At 45.1% G+C, this 18,089-nt stretch overlaps 2 protein-coding genes across 7 annotated transcripts in view; one reads left to right on the top strand and one right to left on the bottom strand.

The window, feature by feature from the left end:
* RAB36 (RAB36, member RAS oncogene family) overlaps nucleotides 1–7,592 on the bottom strand; it is a 38,170-nt gene extending 30,578 nt beyond the window's left edge. Inside the window, exons 1-2 of the mRNA XM_083148077.1 lie at nucleotides 7,098–7,592; nucleotides 5,398–5,489 (exon numbers count right to left, since the gene is read on the bottom strand). Of these exons, the coding sequence (XP_083004203.1) occupies nucleotides 5,398–5,489; nucleotides 7,098–7,157 (152 nt within the window). The 5' untranslated portion in view covers nucleotides 7,158–7,592. The remainder of the gene's footprint in view (nucleotides 1–5,397; nucleotides 5,490–7,097) is intronic.
* The window catches only part of RSPH14 (radial spoke head 14 homolog), a 241,662-nt gene that overhangs the window by 57,242 nt on the left and 166,331 nt on the right, over nucleotides 1–18,089 (top strand). The window contains exons 1-2 of one of the 6 annotated variants that reach the window (XM_083148037.1): nucleotides 7,071–7,167; nucleotides 10,076–10,282. In XM_083148037.1, the coding sequence (XP_083004163.1) occupies nucleotides 10,084–10,282 (199 nt within the window). In that variant the 5' untranslated portion in view covers nucleotides 7,071–7,167; nucleotides 10,076–10,083. Of the gene's footprint in view, nucleotides 1–7,070; nucleotides 7,225–7,260; nucleotides 7,413–7,438; nucleotides 7,784–10,075; nucleotides 10,283–18,089 lie in introns of those variants that run through there. The other 5 variants (XM_083148009.1, XM_083148029.1, XM_083148051.1 and 2 more) reach the window with 5 other exon arrangements.

The following is an 18,089-nucleotide window of genomic DNA, read 5'->3' as shown; positions in this document are numbered from 1 at the left end:
GGAGGTGGTACTGTCTCCGTGAATTGTTGTCAGTATAAGGACATCCCTCTTGTCCTTATATTTGACCAACAACATATTTTCGTTGCATATTCCCCTGCTTTCACCCCTTCTCATTACTTGGGCAATGTGCGTTTTTGGGAGGCCTCTTTGGTTCTTGCGCACAGTACCGCAAGCTGCTGTACCTCTTGAACCAAGGGCCTTAAACAGGGGGATGCTAGTGTAAAAGTTATCCACATAGAGGTGATAACCTTTATCCAGGAAGGGGTGCACTAAATCCCAGACAATTTTCCCACTAACACCTACGAGGGAGGGGGGGCATTCTGGCGGTTCAATTCTTGAATCCTTCCCTTCATAAACCCTAAACCTGTGGGTGTACCCTGAGGTGCTTTCACACAGTTTATACATTTTTATGCCATACCTTGCCCTCTTACTGGGAAGGTACTGGCGGAATTTAACCCTTCCTTTAAAATGTATAAGGGACTCGTCGATACAAATAAATTTTTCAGGGATGTACACCTCTTCAAATTTGGCACTGAAATGATCAATGACCGGCCTGACTTTGAATAGCCGGTCAAAGGTGGGATCATCTCTGGGTGGGCACTGTGCATTATCGGTGTAATGTATAAATTTAAGAATTGTCTCAAATCGAGTCCGGGTCATGGCCATACGGTAAAATGGAGTACTGTACAGAACATATGTACTCCAATATTGCCTAATTTCTGGCTTTTTTACTATGCCCATATGAAACACCAGACCCCAAAACGTCATCATCTCTACTGCATCTACAGGGGTCCACCTAGCAAATGATGACGTGGGGTTTTGAGCAATAAACTGCTGGGCATATAAATTAGTTTGGTCCACCATTAAATTTACAAAATCATCAGAGAAAAATAATTTGAAAAAGTCAATTTCTCTGAGACCTGTGGAATCAAATTGGATTCCTGGCATGGCCAAAAACTCAGGAACCTGGGGCTCAAAATTGTCTGGTGGTGGGGTCCATACGAGATCAATTGTTGGGGGGGGGGGTCTCAGCTGCTCTACGGGGGCGTCTTTGAGGGGGTCCCTCATCATCAGAGGAGGAAGAGGAGCTTAAGGCGAATCCTTCAAATTCCCCGCTTGCATCACTGGCTGTGTCAGAGTCAGAAGCAAGCAGGGCATATGCCTCCTCCGCTGAATACATTCTTCTGGATGACTGTGATGACATTTGGGAGGACATTTGGGAGGACATTTGGGATGCCATTTTTATTTTTGTGTTACTGGTAGTGAAATGTTTCAACACGGGGGATATGTAGTGTGTATGTAGTGCAGAAAAAAAAAAAATACTTTATACCAATAAAAAAAAAAAAAAATGAAGGGGTTAAAAATAAAAAATTGAAGGGGTTAAAAAAAAAAAAAAAAAAAGGTCCTGCGCCAAAAATTGAGCACAGATGTTGGTCAGTAACGTCTGTCACTGAACAGCGCTCAAAGGCAACAGGAATTTGATCAAAAAAAAAATAAAATAGATCAACCCTGTGCCGAAAAAGCTGATCAGTGATGTACGTCACTGATCAGCGCACAGTGGCCACAGGACACCCACAAAATCACAGTGTGTGTAAAAAAAAAATTAAAAAAAGACCCCACAGCACTCACAAAAAAAAAAAAGGTGATCAGTGATGCGACACTGATTACCAGTGAGGTGCAGCAGGTGCACAACCTTGGTGCAACTGACAGGTATATATATATATATAAAAAAAAAAAAACCTCTGCACCCCCAAAAAATTTGCTGATCACCTCAGATATAGTGATCAGCACAAAAGGCGGGGGCAGCAGACACAAAATTTAGCACTCTCTGTCACTCTCTATCACTCTCTGTCACTATCTCTCACTATCTATCACTCTAGGACACTAAAAAACCTGCACCCCCAAAAAGGGGGGGTAGCAGACACAAAATATACACTCTCTATCACTCTCTGTCACTATCTCTCTCTATCTCTCTCTATCTCTCACTATCTATCACTATCTATCACTCTATGACACTACAGCAGCAGCACTGACAGGTATATCTATATATAAAAAAAAACCTGCGCCCCCAAAAAGTTGCTGATCAGTTAATTTATACTGATCAGCACAAAAGGAGGGGGCAGCAGTCAGTTATATAAAAAATATATAGCACAATCTGTCACTATCTCTCTCTATCTCTCTCTCTCTATCTCTCTCTATCTCTCTATAACTATCACACTGCAGCAGCACAAAATATAGCACTCTGTCACTAGGCCTCTCTATCTATCTCTCTCTCTCTATCTCTCTCTATCTCTCTATCTCTCTCTCTCTATCTATAACTATATCACACTGCAGCAGCACAAAATATAGCACTCTCTGACACTATCTCTCTCTCTATCTCTCTCTATCTCTCTCTATCTCTCTATCTCTCTCTATCTATCTCTGTATCTAGCTATTACACTGCAGCAGCACAATTTCACAGCACAGGAAGGCACAAGTAGCAACAGGATCCAGGAAGCATCCAGCACACTACTAGGCACAGATCAAGCAGTGATCAAGCAGCGATGAAGCAGTGATCAGGTAAGTATGGAGCAAGGTTCTGGTCAGTATATGGCGGCAGGTGGCACGGTGACCGCACTGCACGCTATTCCAGACCGGAATGGCGTCTGCAGTGCAGTCACCGTTAGTTTAAACCCCCCTCCATGGCTGTGATTGGTCCGTCGGTCCGACGAACCAATCACGGCCTTTGGGGGCGGGCGGGGTGAGGTGGGGTGACACCAGTGTCACCCTTACACCCCGCGGTGATTGGTGCTGTACTTTACAGCACCAATCACCTCCGATCCCGTGTCACCGGCGAACGTTATTCGCCGGTGACACAGGAAAACGCTGTAATTGGCTGTTCACACTGAACAGCCAATCACAGCGATCGCCGACGGGGGGGCGGCATCGCAGCCCCCCCTGGGCATGCACGGACATGTCTGCTGTCAGGGACAGCAGACATGTTGAAACTGTCACCGCGTCTATAGACGCGGTGACAGTTTAAATCCATGACGTACATTTACGCCATGTGTCGGGAAGTGCTTCCCGACCATGACGTAAATGTACGTCAAATGTCGGGAAGGGGTTAAGTCACCAGTGCTCTAGCATGTATATTCTTACAACAGAAACTGTAAAGTCGGAGTTTGGGAAACTCTACTTCGATTATTAAACCAAAGTCATTAATGTTTACTTATGCCCAAAGTCCACGTTTGCATACAAAAATACCAAAGATACCAATAACAAGATAGCATTGTTCTTCTGGATATTTGTTTAGTCTAGAGTTAGCATGAAAATCCCATCTTACAATGACTTCATGATGAAGGCCACGTCCACGTGGAAGGTGAACACAAAAATAATGAAGTCAGTTATCTGACTAAAGGTCCCTATACACGGTCCGTTTAACGGATCCGTTTTGTACTTATATAGTACACATCGCATTGCATGCCTTGTGCATGCGATGCGATGTAAAGCAAGTACAAAAAGTATGTGCAGCACATACTTTTTGTACTGTACGACGGTATGATGTAGTTTAGCAATCTAGGAGTATAAGGGGCTTATTTATCAATTAATATTTCAGGGATAACCCCATATATGCTGTGGCCCCTCCATTTCTGATGGCTACATCCCCCATAGGTTTCTATGGGAGCAACGTAGTTGTTAAGGTGTTAAAATTAACACAAGGTGTGATGTGGCGGCCACCAATATCAATTCAATATTGGTGGCCGCAGAGACCCGGAAGAGAGGAAGGGCCGGTGGTGGTGGTTGTTTAAAGGAGTGGGGGCTATGCTGCATTGAGCAGTATGGCCCTCCTTTTGATCTAGCGGATCGAAGCAGTCTATTTCTGCTTACGAGCCCAATGCTGCGAGGCTGCGCATCAGGTTTGCATCTGGAGATCGAATGCGGCTAACACTGTGTGATTCAAGGTCACTTTTGATTCAATTTAAACTATATAGTCCTAATCGAATCAAAAGTGACACTGAATCGCACCGTGTGTACGGGGCATAAAACCTGATCATTGAGAATAGACCATAAAACATTGTCTGTTACTGTAAGTTGTCTGTTACTGTTATACCCCTTTTACACCAAAACGCTGGGTCGCATCCGGCTTTTTTAGACCCAGGTTCAAGCCGGGTGCGACCCGGCGTTTAGTGCAATTTACACCGGGCGGACAGCCCGGCCCGCAACCCCCCCTCCCCTCCCGGTGCTTGGAGATGACAGGATGATGTCATCTCCAAGCGCCAATCACCGCCGCCGCCGGAACGTTGCTGGGGGCAGCCCAGCACTAAGGTAAGCTGGTGGGCTGCCCCCCAGTCACCGCGCGCACCCCCCCCCGCCGTCGCACAGGAGGTGAATGGATGCCGCACACAGGCATCCGTTCACCTCCCTCCCCCGCCGCCGCTGCTGTCTGCAGGGTATAGCAGACAGCAGCACCGGCTGTCAGTGTCAGGCTGACAACCCGTCCAACCTGCGGACGCTGCGGTCCGCAGGTTGGACGTTCCCCATTCATGTAAATGGGAGCCGGGTCATCCGACCCGGCGTTCCCATTTACACCGCCCTCTACCCAGGTCCTAGCCGTGTTCTACCCAGGTCAGGACCTGGGTAGAAGTCCCGTGTAAATGGACACGGCGTTAGGGATTTACACTGCCGAAGATCCGGGTCTGACCCGCCGCTGACCCGGATTTTTCGGCGGTGTAAAAGGGGTATAAGTGAGCCACATTTAGGATGATTTTAATCCCAAACCATTTCTGATACTTGGTTGCCATCCCAGTTGATCTACTTATAGCTATTGGTTTTGTGTTAATAGTTTGCTACTCAGCGGCAATGTTTTCAACCAGTTGCTAGTGGTAGGTGTTGGTTATTATGCAGAAGTGTACACTGGAGCCTACGGACTAAGGGGGGTATTCAAACTTGGGTGATGACCCTGTCCCGTTCTGCTTGACCGAGAATTTGCAGGCGGGATTCAAAGTCCCACCCGCTGCGCTCGCCACACTTTATAAAGTCAACTCCATGCCGACATGGATAGTGGGGGATATGAGCGTACTAACTATAGTGGACACCCAACTAACATATAAGTACCGAAGATTGAATACCCCCCTATGCCTTGGAGAAAGATAAAGTACCAGCCAATCAGCTCCTAACTGCCATGTTACAAGATGTTTTTACAACATGACAGTTATGAGCTGACTGGTTGGTAGTATATCTCTCTCAAATTTATCTCTTCCCAAGGCTTAGTACATAGGTCCCACTGTCTAAAGATGCATGAATCCCTTTGACTGGCAGAAGGAGAAAATGTATGCACAAAGGTATTAAACCATAAAATGATAACTGGCTATGTAACTTACCAATTTTTACCAATATCAGAAGCCTAGAAGCACTCACCCAAAGTTCCCAGCATGACGCTGCTGGCAGGCGTTCTTTACCTGTGCATCAAACTGTGTTCTGTACTGGAGACATGATTCAGCTGTGTAACACTGGAAAGTAAAAAAAACAAAGATCCAAACAGTTACAATGTAATATACATAATAATATTTGTGTGTGCATGTGTGTGTGTATATGCGTGTTTATTTATTTATTTATTTATTTATAGGTTCTTATATAGCGCAGCAGATTCTGTTGCGCTTTACAATAGTAGACAGTGATAAAACAAACTGGGTAACAACATACAGACTTGGAGGTAGGAGGGTCCTGCTGCAAGCTTACAATCTATATGCATGTGTACAAACCTCCAGTGCTCTCTGTTTGAATATGTTGCAGAAAAGGGATACAGTCGTATTGTCGACCGACAGGCAACAAAGTCGACAGGGTTCAAGGTCGACATGGATGAAGGTCGATAGGTGTCTAGGTCAACATGGGACAAGGTCGACATGGTTTTAGGTCGACAAATGCATTAGGTCGACATGGGTTAGGCCGACACGTTGCGAGGTCAACAGGTTGCGAGGTCGACATGGGTTTTTTCACTGTTTTTTAAACCGACACGTGCCGACATGTGCCGACAGGTGGTATTTCATGCCCTACCATCCACTAGGGCGTGGTGGGAGAATAAAATAGTGTGCCGAGCGCAGCAAAGCACCATGCCCGAAGCATTGCGAGTGAAGCGAGGGACTGCGGTTGACTTCCAACTGTGCCCATGTCAACAGTGAAAAAACCCATGTCGACCTCACGACCTGTCGACCTAACCCATGTCGCCCTAACCCCAATTAGTGTACTGCGCCCCCTTGAATTGCTCGCTTAAGCTGGACATACAACAGGATGACCTGCATCATATGCAGGTCGTGTAGCTGTCAAACAAGAGATTGTATTTGCTTAAAAGCACATATGATCAATCGATCGTTCGAGATGAGACATGCTCATCTGGCGGGCTTTCCTCATGACCCACGGGAGTCTGACCAGTCCATAATGGACAGTTGGGTCCAATCTCGTTCTGGTGTATGGGGGCCTTTAGTTTGTCATGCTTCAGGGCCAGGTACATTGCTGCACTGGGCACACTTTACCATTCCCAATGAGAATCCTTGTGGATGGGAAAGTGTAAAACAGGCCACAAAAAAGAATTGTGAAAAACTCATGTTGCCCTTTTCATGTGTCAACCATAGACATGTTGTCCTTTTCCCTGTGTCGACATTTTGTCTATGTTGACTTTGCTCATGCCGACCATATAGTATAGATCTATTGACTTTTGACATATACACCATTGACCTATCATCTGGATCCCGGCACAGAATATGGCAAATGACACATGATATTGTGAGGGTAATAAAAAACAAAAAGTAGTCTGTTAGGTGTTAAATATTCATTAAATTACACATACAGTATAGAGAATTAGTAACAGATCATGCAGACAAACCCGCCCCCCCCCCCCCCCCACCCCACACACACACACACACACACACACACACACACACAAAAGAAAAAGAATAAAAAGAAAGCATCACTTGCCAAATTTGTCAACAATACAGTATATATAAATAAACTTAAGTTTCAGGCCAGGGGGCAATTATTCTACTAAAATTAGGCTACAACTATACAAATGAGACAGACAGGAATCGTGCAGGTGGCAGACATGATGCTGTGGGGGCACTTGCCTTGGGCATCTGAGAGATGAGCCTGTCTCTGGGCACAGGATGTAGCTGCGGATTCAGCATTGTGCAGCGGGTACGACGCGGGCAGTGATGTTTGCGGAGGATTTGTGGGTCTCTCTCTGCCCGATCAGTGAGTGTTCAGAGGCCGCTCCACGGTTACCGGGGCAACGGCTGCCAAGCCGTGGGCGTAGCCTAGCTGCCCTCAGTTGGCGTGGAGGCGAGGCTGCGGGTTAGGCCCCTGTGCGGACAACTAGAAGGGATAATGGTTACTTGCTAGACGTGTCTCAGATCCACGCATCACTAATGCTTGCTGAGCATGTATGTTTTGTCAGGCACATGACATATAAATACGTCACTGTTAACGATATATCTCTATACACTATGTACGCAAGAAGCAGGTTTAAATAAATATAAGCTGAGGCTTGGGCTGCATTTCATGTGCAACTGCAAGTCTCAGGATGCCGGCTGCCACTCCATTTGATTTTTGCTCGTGAGTGGTGACGTATTAGCTGCTTACGTAAATTGCGTACATTTGCCATGATAAACGTTCTCAACCAGCGTAGTGTGGAATTCCAGGCCACGCTTACTACGCAGAGGACATAACGGTTGCCTGGCAACGGGGGTACGCTCACAATAATAGGCCGGGTACAAGTCGGTGCAGTGACACAGTAGTGCAGAGGCTGCTGACGGTGAGTTTCTTTACCCCTGTACACAGATCTTGACAAGGCAGAGGTCGTGTTTCCCCTGCCTCATGTCTAACCACAACTGCAGGCTTTTGGAGGGGGAACCCATAAAGGACACACAAATGATGCTAAATACATTCATAATTAAGAGTAGCAACCAGACACAACTGCAATACATATATTACACAATAAATCCTGTTTTGTCATAGGGGTATATACACAATGGCAATGTATTTTTGAATAATGCATGTTAAAACGTAACAAAGCCTAGAATATGCATTGGGTTTATGTATGCTCTTGATGGGTGATTATAAAGCCGTCGGGGGCCATGGCCGATAAAGTTAACCATATCAGTTAACCATATCACCCGCGCACATTGTCCATATACATACACTGAATGATATCGGCTACCGATATCGTTGAAGTATGTGGCCATACACATGCAGATTTATCTTCAGATCTGGCTAGTTGGAACAAAATCCTGGTTATGGATGAGAGCAAATGACATTTGACCATTTGCTTGGAAATGCTGGAAAATTGACAAACTGTCACTCATCCATAACCATGTTTTTGTTCCAACCAGCCAGATCTGAAGATAAATCTTACTAGTGTATGGGCACCAAAGATGTTCTAAACATGAAGGTGGCTTGGATATAAAGCCAAATTGACCTGCATGTTTTGAAGTCATCATTCATCGTTAACAACACGCAACAGTGCACATCGTTAACAATGTACACTATAGGCAGTATTGTGAACAATATCGCTCAGAAGGACCTTTCTGAGTGATATTGTTCACAATATTGCCTAATGTTCAGTCCGATGTTGTTTTTTTCTTTCTTTATTTTGTTTTGTATCATGCTTCTGTGACAAATGCTATCTTGTCTAAAGCAATGCATGCGTAAAGCCTTCTTAAGCCCCATACACACAGGGCGACTGCAGCTCTGTGCTGAGCGAGGTTCTTAAACACAGACTGCTCAGCACGTATCACTGTGTGGAGAAGTGATTATAGGCAAAACCCTGCTATCTAAGCAGGATACACAGTGCATGCACTGTCTATCTATGCAGGCAATGGTGGGACCGCACATTACCATTATTGTGGGGGCATACATATGGAGCGATCCCTGATTTCTTTCTAAGCAATCTAGTCAGATCGCTAGGAAATATGGCTTACATAGCCGCATGTGTATGCCCCCATTACATTTACAATGCACTGCCATAGATATAAATACGTTTCCCAGCAGTGCTGATGTGTATCATACATAATGAAATAGACAAGAGCCAATCAGAGTAATTATTGGCTCTTGTAATGAAGTGATGAAGTATACTACATCGTAAAATGCAAATATGTACGGACACTTCATATTTGGTAATATGATTTTTATTTTCACATCCATTTAGTGTACATGTGCTTCCCTTAGAAATGCAAAGTGTAACCAGTGTGGTCACATAACTGTACTCAGGTCTTTCATAGTGCCACCCGCAAAACACAGCGTAATTCAAGTTTTTCTCTTAGGGCAGTATTTAATGTGATTATTCTCCGTGCATGGGGAGCATTTTTTTTCGCTCGCCATGCACTCGCCGTGTTTTTGCGGAAATTCTCCATGTTTGGAGACTCTCCGTGACGGCACTTTATACACTATTCATTGTGACTGATACTCACCGCCCCTCGCGGCGAGTATCAGCCAATCCGGCGTATGAGGTGATGCCGCAGGGAGCCCGAGAACGGTGGCAGGCAGGGAGATGGAAGTCTCCCCTGCCTGCCCCGGGAGCCAGGCAGTACAAGCTGCCCCCCCCCCCCGGGAGAGCCAACAGGGGGCGGGTATTCACTGCACCCTATCGTGCATATGTAATGATCGGGTGCAGTGAATATATGAATATCTAATGAGCGGCTCGGCTCCCGGCCCCCTGCTGGCTGCTCTGTGTAAAAAAATATATATATTTTTTAATTAAATATATATTCATGTGCTATAAGCACATGAATAAAAATAGCATGTCCTTTCACAGATTAAAATTCCTGATTTTTTTACACCAAAATTAAAACAAAAAAACTTTTTTATTGTAAAAGTTCACATTCCACTCCTCCATGAAAAGATGGAGAATTGCTACACAGAGAGACACGGCGAAAATCACTCAGAAAGACGGCGAGAAGTGCACATTGAATAGGGTTGTTCGCTTTTTGAGAGCAAAAGTCTCCGTCCAACGCGAGAAAAGCACAAACTCGCCATAAAACACGGAGAATTTTTCTCATTGAATACTGCCCTTATAAAGGAAGTATGTACAATCCCTTCTTTTCTGTAGTTACAGGGATGGCTGAAGCCAGAGTATCCACTTACTTACCACCTAACATCGACCCCACAAAAGCCCCGATTGCATTTGGACAGAGGGCTTTACCAAAACTAAATGAGGAGCTGAGGGACCCTGAGTTGATCACACGGCAGAGAGCCCTTATGGCACTTTGTGACCTTGTGCACGATCCAGAGAATGTCTACCAGGCAATGCGTTTGGGTAAGTCTTGTCCTCTCATAAAATCTGTTTTCCTTATTAAAAAAGCACCAATAAACTTAACATGTTTTACACATTGCTAACAACATTTACATTGCAAACACGCAGAGAGATATTAGAGCTTGTAATACAGTACACTACATTACACATACATCATAAACATGAATATAAAGAGAGGATACATACATTTTTTGTGTGTTGAATGGCACCACTGTTGAACATCGGTGCCATTCCTATATTATGTATGTGTGTGTATGTGTATGTGTATGTGTAATTTTGTTTTCACATACCTTCTCACTAATCCACTCCCTACTCACCCATACAACCTGCACCACTCAGCGCTGCCACTGTTCATGTTTTCATTAAACTGTAAGTGTTGACCCCAAATGTTGTATGTTCATGATTTTACGTGACCAGCACTGAAATTGTTAAATTATTGTTAAAGGCATAATTTTTTAATTAAGGGCTACAGGTATTGTGTTTTGAAAGATAAGTATATTGTTGTTCTTCTTACTACTGGAAACCTCTCATATGTAGACAAATGCAGTATTTCTGAAAGCTGTCAAATGTGAGGATTACTTTCTGTCTGTGGGAACAATGAGTTAATATTGTGAATGTACAAAAAAGAATATCAAAAAGTCCTGGTGATCCAACTGCATTTTTATAGTAAACCACAAGATGGCTCTGTGACACAGACATTTTAGTCACTGCTGTATATGGCTCTTTGACTTAACTAAATGGATGACTCAAATCCATCTCGCCAATTCTTTGTTAGTGTAGCAATAGTAAAAGAAAGCCTTTGGTTTCTTGTGAGTACAGTTTCTCACTGGAGTCACATTTATGTTTTGATTCCGCTGACTACTTCATCACATTGTGGCCAAGTTGTACAGGAATTGATGCAATATAAAGGATTTTATTTGGTATTGTTCTTTTTTTTTTTTTTCAATATGTGTTTTATTGAAAACTTTGCATATTAAACACATTGCGTTCAATACAGACTGAAACATTTTTAGGCATCACAGTAAGAGTTGTAATAGTTCGGTTATACAAATCATTGTTTTGAAAGTTTCAGCTAAAACTCTAGCCATATAAATACAACATGTCCAATGATATCATTAATCCCAAAAATTTAACGTAGCCAAAAAGAGAATGCAGTTGGGAGCTTGAACAAGGAAAGAGAGGCAGTCAACATATGCTACATGTATGTTTCCGTCCAGCGGTTGGCTTGTCGGCCGGGTGTGTGCAAGGCAGCATACATTGTCTGTTAGCTATACTCCAAATAATCGTGTGTCAAAATGCAACAAAATTAGGGCTTATATCTAGCCGGTTTTTCTTATTTTCATTTTAAACTAGTAACAATAACCATCTACTACTACTAAAAACCTATTGCCTACCCGTTTCCAGAAGCCGTCGATCCATCCACAGAGTATCCATCTAGTCAAGGTTAGGTGAGGGTATAGGGAAATTCAGGGTGATCAGTCAAGAGGAATAGGGTTGTGGTTAGCAAGGAGTTGGTGAGAGTACCATGTAGTGTGTTGAAACCAGTTATGTATTGCTGTTTTAGTGTGGGGGGGAAGAGTTTGTATGTATTTTTCCCAGCATTGGAAAAGGGAGGGTGTTAGTTTTTCTTTATGTAAAGTCGTTTCTAGCCAGTCCATAGTAAACAGAAATAAGAGTCTAGTGGTTGCCATGTGTACGGTAGGTGCGGAGTCATGTATCCATTGTTGTAGTACAGCCTTCCTGCCCACTGCAGAAAGGATAACCACAAGTTTTTTGCTATATTTTGGGATCTGAGGTTGGTCGGTTAGGCATCCAAAGAGTGCCCAGGAGATAGTGCAGCTAAAAGATATGTTCAGGGTTGTGGTGCTGTATTGACATAGGTCATTCCAAAATTTCTGTATGTGGTGGCACTCCCAGAAGCAGTGTAGAATGTCTGCATTTTCCGTAGAGCATTTGGGGCATTTTGTCCCTTCTGCAATACCCATCAAGTGTCTTTTCTTAGGTGAGAGGTATGCTCTATGGAGCATTTTGTATGTCATTTCTTGGTAAGAACTTGCTGGGATAAGTTTTAGGTTAATGCTGAAGGTTTTCATGAGGGTCTCGGGAGAAAGAGAGGGGATTTGGGTTGTCCATTTAGTTATCTCTGGTAGTTCCGTCTCTGGGTCGAGTTCAGTACGTATCCGTGAGTATATGACAGAGGTGGAGTAGGATGTGGTGCGGTGTAGAGAGTCTAGAGAATTTGTAAAGTCCTGGTTCCGCAGCACGGACAAGACAGATCGTAGATAATGGGATGCCTGAAAGTATGCAAATTTGTGTTGGGGTTGTATGTTATATTTCTGTGAGGCCTCTGCGAATGTCAGTGGCTTGTTAGAGGTATTTAGCAAGTCTCGTAGGGTCCTAATGCCCGCGGTTCTCCACTCTGCGAAAGGTGTCACAGCCAGCCCTTTTTGGAAATCTAAGTTGCCTACTAGGGGGAGGAATAATGTATGGTGGTGTTGAAGTTTTAATGTTTTCCTAGACTTCTGCCAAGCCCGTACAGTTGTAGTCAGCAATAGATTGTCGTGTGTTCGGTAGTGTAAGGTAGAGGATTTGGCGTGTAGTAGGTAGGTGAGGGAAAGAGGAGTACATAGTTGCGACTCTAGCGTTACGTCCGCGTATATGTTGGATGTCGTGATCCAGTCTATCGCGAAGCGCAGAAGGCAGGCCAAATTGTATTGTTCGATATTGGGTAGGTTAGTTCCTCCCCTATTTACTGTTTGTGTCATTTTCTTGTAGCTAATTCTCGGCCGTTTTTTGTTCCAGATGAAATGGGAGATGGCTGCGTTTAGTGTTGTGAGGTCCGATTTGGTTATCAGAAGGGGGGTCATTTGTAGGACATAGAGAAGTTTGGGGAAGCTAGCCATCTTGACCAGATTACAGCGTCCCAACAAATTCAATGGCAATTCTTGCCAGAGGTTAAGTTCAGTTTGTACTTTGCGTATGATAGGGGTGATATTATGGGAATATAGGTCCCGGGTATGCGGTGTGAGGGCTATGCCTAGAAAGGTGATGTGATTTGTAGCCCATTTGAAGGGAAAGGGGGTGGTCTGGCAGGACCTCGCTCGCCCGAACATGGCTAGTGCTTCCGATTTTTCAAAGTTGATCGAGAAGCCAGCAAAGATTGAGAACCTGTTAATGGCTGAGACTATCTGGGGAACGTCTCGGTTTGGATTAGACATAAAAATCAGTAAGTCATCTGCAAAAGCTATAATTCGTAGCTCTCTGTTGCCTATGGTTATCCCAGAATAGCCTCGCAACTGTGTGATGTATCTAATGAACGGGTCTAGTGCTAGGTTAAAAAGTAGTGGGGATAGGGGGCATCCTTGACGTGTTCCTCTCTTCAGACAGAAGGGTGAGGATAGCATGTTGTTAACCAGCACTTGTGCTGTGGGGCTGTTGTAAAGGGCAGAGATGAGCTTGCAAAAAGTTTCCCCAAAGCCTTGATGCCGGAGTACTCTAGTTAGGTGGGGCCATGCAATTTTGTCAAAGGCTTTTTCTGCGTCTAGATTGATTAAGATGTTAGTTTGCATCTGTTGGGAGTAGGTATGTGAGATCGCAGCTATGGCTGCGCGGATTCCTTGTACTGACTGCCTGCCTTTAAGAAATCCTAGCTGGGCTGGTGAGATCAGGCGAGCCAGGGGATCTTGTAGTCTATTGGCCATAAGTTTAGTTAGAATTTTAAGGTCTTGGTTCAGGAGTGATATTGGGCGATAGGAGCTTGTGAGCGAGGGGTCTTTTCCTGGTTTAGCTATCACTATGATTCTTGCTTCATTGAACCTAATTGGGGCGGCTCCAGAGGATAGGATGTGATTGTATAATTTAGTCAATGTGGGGGCTATTTCACTATTGAGCATTTTGTAAAATTCCGGGCCAAAGCCGTCTGGGCCAGGGCTCTTGCCATTGGGTAGTGATTTAATAGTTGCCATAATTTCTGCCTCAGTGATGGGGCTATCTAGAAGATCTCTTTCCTCCGGTGTTAGTGTTGGTAGATTGGCTTCAATTAAGAAAGAGGTTCCCTCCGCTTCGTTGTCTGGGTCAGCTGTGTATAAGGTTTTGTAGTAATGCATAAATTCCTCACATATATCAGTAGGGTTGGTAATAATTCTATCTGAGCTGTTGATGGCGCTAACCCAGGCCTTGGGCTGTGAGCCTTTGGCGAGGTTCGCCAGCAGTCTACCAGATTTGTTACCCCAACAGTGATATTTGTTTTTTTGATAATTGTGTTGAGTTTGAGCCTGCTCCGTGAGATAGGTGTCATAGATTTTTTTTGCAGTGAGGTAAGCCTCTCTATGGGTGGGGTCATCGTGTAGTTTGTAGGCCCTATAGGCTGATGTGAGCTCGGAGCTTAGACTATGGAGTTGGGCTGAGAATTTTTTGCGTTTAGAGTGAATATATGACATTATGTGTCCTCTAAGGACCACTTTCGAGGCCCCCCAGAACAACGAAGGGTCATCTTCGTGTACTGCGTTATCTGTCGCATAATCGCGCCAGTGTTGTTTTAAATGTAGAAGGAAGTCTTCGGAGTGTATGAGATAGGCAGGGAATCTCCAGTTCTTTGAGAATTGTTGTGGCATCGTGAGGTGAAGGGTTAAGGATATGGGTGCAGGGGCGGGCTGGGCCGGGGGGCAGGGTGCCATCTGCCCCCCAGGCCGCTCTGGCAGGTGTGCTGCGGGCCGCCGCGGCCGTGTCCGAGGCCGCATTGCCGTTTTTTTTTTTTCACTGCCAGCGGCCACGTTCCTGTGGTTTTTTAAATGATGTCTGCGGCCACAGGAACATGGCTGCCGGCCTCCACGGCTACGTGGAGGAGGGCCCCGGCAGCCTGTTCCCTCTTATCCCTGGCGGCAGTGGCAGACGCTGGGTGCGTTAGGGACGTCATGACGTTGATGCCTCCCTTCCACGCGTCTGCACTCTGCAGAGACTGGAGGAAGGCTGGGGCCCCAGAACAAGTCGTGGGGGCCGCTTCAGGAGGCCGCAGAGAGGGGAACTGAAATTTGTGGAGCCGCAGCAGGACAGAAGGAGCCTGAAGGATAAAACACAGTAGTAAGTTAACATCTAAAACGACATATCTGCTGTGCTGTTTCATGTATATTAATAATAATGCAATGACACCACAGGCTGCTCCACCTGTATAATAATTTGTGTCATGGCATTACTATTAATAATAGTAATGCCATGATACAAATTATTATACAGGGGAGCAGCCTGTGGTGTCATGGCATTACTTTTATATTATACAGGGGGAGCAGCCTGTGGTGTCATTATTATTGTACAGGGGGAGCAGCCTGTGGTGTCATGGCATTATGCCATGACACCACAGGCTGCTCCCTCTGCATAATAATAATGCCATGACACCACAGGCTGCTCCCCCTGTACAATAATAATGACACCACAGGCTGCTCCCCCTGTATAATATAAAAGTAATGCCATGACACCACAAGCTGCTCCCTCTGTATAATAATAATGCAATGACGCCACAGGCTGCTCCCCCTGTATAATAATTTGTGTCATGGCATTACTCTATTATTATATTATACAGCGGGAGCAGCCTGTGGTGTCATTGCATTATTATTATACAGCGGGAGCAGCCTGTGGTGTCATTGCATTATTATTATACAGCGGGAGCAGCATGTGGTGTCATTGCATTATTATTATACAGCGGGAGGAACCTGTGGTGTCATAATTATTATTGTACAGGGGGAGCAGCCTGTGGTGTCATGGCATTTATTTATGCAGGAGAGCAGCCTGTGGTGTCCTGTTCTTTATATATGCAGGAGAGCAGCCTGTGGTGTCCTGTTATTTATTTATGCAGGAGAGCAGCCTGTGGTGTCCAGATCGTTATTTATGCAGGAGAACAGCCAGTGGTGTCCTCTTCTATTTTTTATGCAGGTGAGCAGCCTGTGGCAGAGGCGGAGTGGGATTTTGGGAAGCCAGGCAAATTTTCAGTGTGCCATGTCCCGCACCCCTCTCAGTGGCCATTCTCCTACAAAGCCGGGCTGATACATACAAAACCTCTGCTGCCACAATCGGAGCTTCTGCACTTGCGCAAAATCTCAGTTAACCTGGAGCCACATGACAATAATGTGCTAGGCCAGGGGGGTAGTGTCACTAGTCCCCCTGCATCATATATTAGGCTTTTAATTTTTTTAATTAAAAACCTGCATTTAACAATGCGCTACTTATGGGCCACTTATGCGCTACTTATGGGCCAGTGCTCTAGACTTGCCCCCCAGGCTAAAAGTTGCCAGCCAGCCCCTGTATGGGTGCGTGATCAGAGATAATGATATCTTTGATAGAAGTGTGGGTGACCTTGGGGAGCATATGCTGGGAGGTAAATATGTAGTCTATTCGTGAGTGAGTTGAGTGCGGGTGTGAAAAGAAGGAATATTCTCTATGTAGTGGATGGTGTATTCTCCAGGGGTCTACAAGATTTAATTGGGAGCAGAAGGGGAGAAGAGTATTGCTGTCTGTGCCAGTGGCATGTGAGCTTACCTTGGATCTGTCTATGGATGGATCGACGACTGAGTTGAAGTCTCCCCCCAGTATCAGATTCTTGTTTTCCCAGGATAGGATCTTCTGTAGAAGTGCTGCATAGAAAGTTTTGTTAGAAGTGTTCGGGGCATATATGTTAACCAACAAGTAGTCTACATTGTCTATAGTTGCTTCTAATAAGATATATCTTCCCTCTGGGTTTGGTATTGTTCTTAACTTAACATCCGTTCTGGATTGATATTCATAGAACATTCTATTAGAGCCCTGTATTGGGCTTTTATATGTATTACTTATGTTGTAGATTTAAAAGAGTACAGATCATGCATATGTGTACAGTACATGCATAACTGAAACTACATATTCCAACATGCTTCTTTCCATAGTTTTAGCATGCCCTGGTAGCAAACTTTGGTAGGGCATGCTGGGATGTGTAGTTCCAGAGCAGCTGGAGTGCCACAAGTTGCTTACTCCTGTAGTAAATATTGGTTCGCCTCTGGTGGATACATTTAGGAACATTTAGAGGGCCCCATAGCAAATCTTGAAAGGGCCCTCTAAAGAATTTGGTGCAATTTACCTGTCACGCTTCGTGTGGCGCACAGCTCTGCTGGTCGGCCGCGGCGGCGGTGGCGGGCTCCAGTCTCCAGGCCTATAAATTAATTCATTATAGTAATAATTAATAATATAAAATCAGCTCACATTGATCATAGTGCAGACTCAGACGGAGAGGGGTGCTGTGAGCCTGTGACTGTGTGCGCAGTGGTGTCACACGCACATCAGTGCTGCTGCTGCAGAGTCAGACTAGTCAGAGGGGTGTTGGAAGAACTTAGGGCCTTATTCTGCTTGGAGCGTCCGGGCCGTACGCGTACGTCCCGGGGTTTTTCACGATCTGCGCATGTGCAAATACGCTAATGCGCCGGCGCGAGCACTCCACAACGCTTACGGCCGGTGTCTCAACGTGCGAAAAAACCTGTACGCGAGCGTACGGGTAATGGGGCGGCATAGGGGCGTGTTGATGGGAGCGGCCGAAATAATGAGGGAAAATGGGCGTAAATATGGGCGTACACGGGGGTGTGCACCAGAAATGAGCGGTGCTACTACCGCACGATAGACTAAGGCACCGTTCGTTTCGGACACCAAACAGGCGGCCGCCAACCGCCAGCTAAAACCACTCCTACAGATACCGCTTGCCAGCGTGCGCCTGAGTTGGCTAATTAACGCTGATTAGTACTCAAACACATACACCTGAATGTAATAAGCAATGCTGCAGTCTATTAACTCCAAA

This window comes from Crinia signifera, chromosome 1 (genome assembly GCF_055691185.1).
Source record: "Crinia signifera chromosome 1, ASM5569118v1, whole genome shotgun sequence".
Classification (NCBI taxonomy): domain Eukaryota; kingdom Metazoa; phylum Chordata; class Amphibia; order Anura; family Myobatrachidae; genus Crinia; species Crinia signifera.
This window is presented reverse-complemented; position numbering and strand designations above follow the sequence as displayed.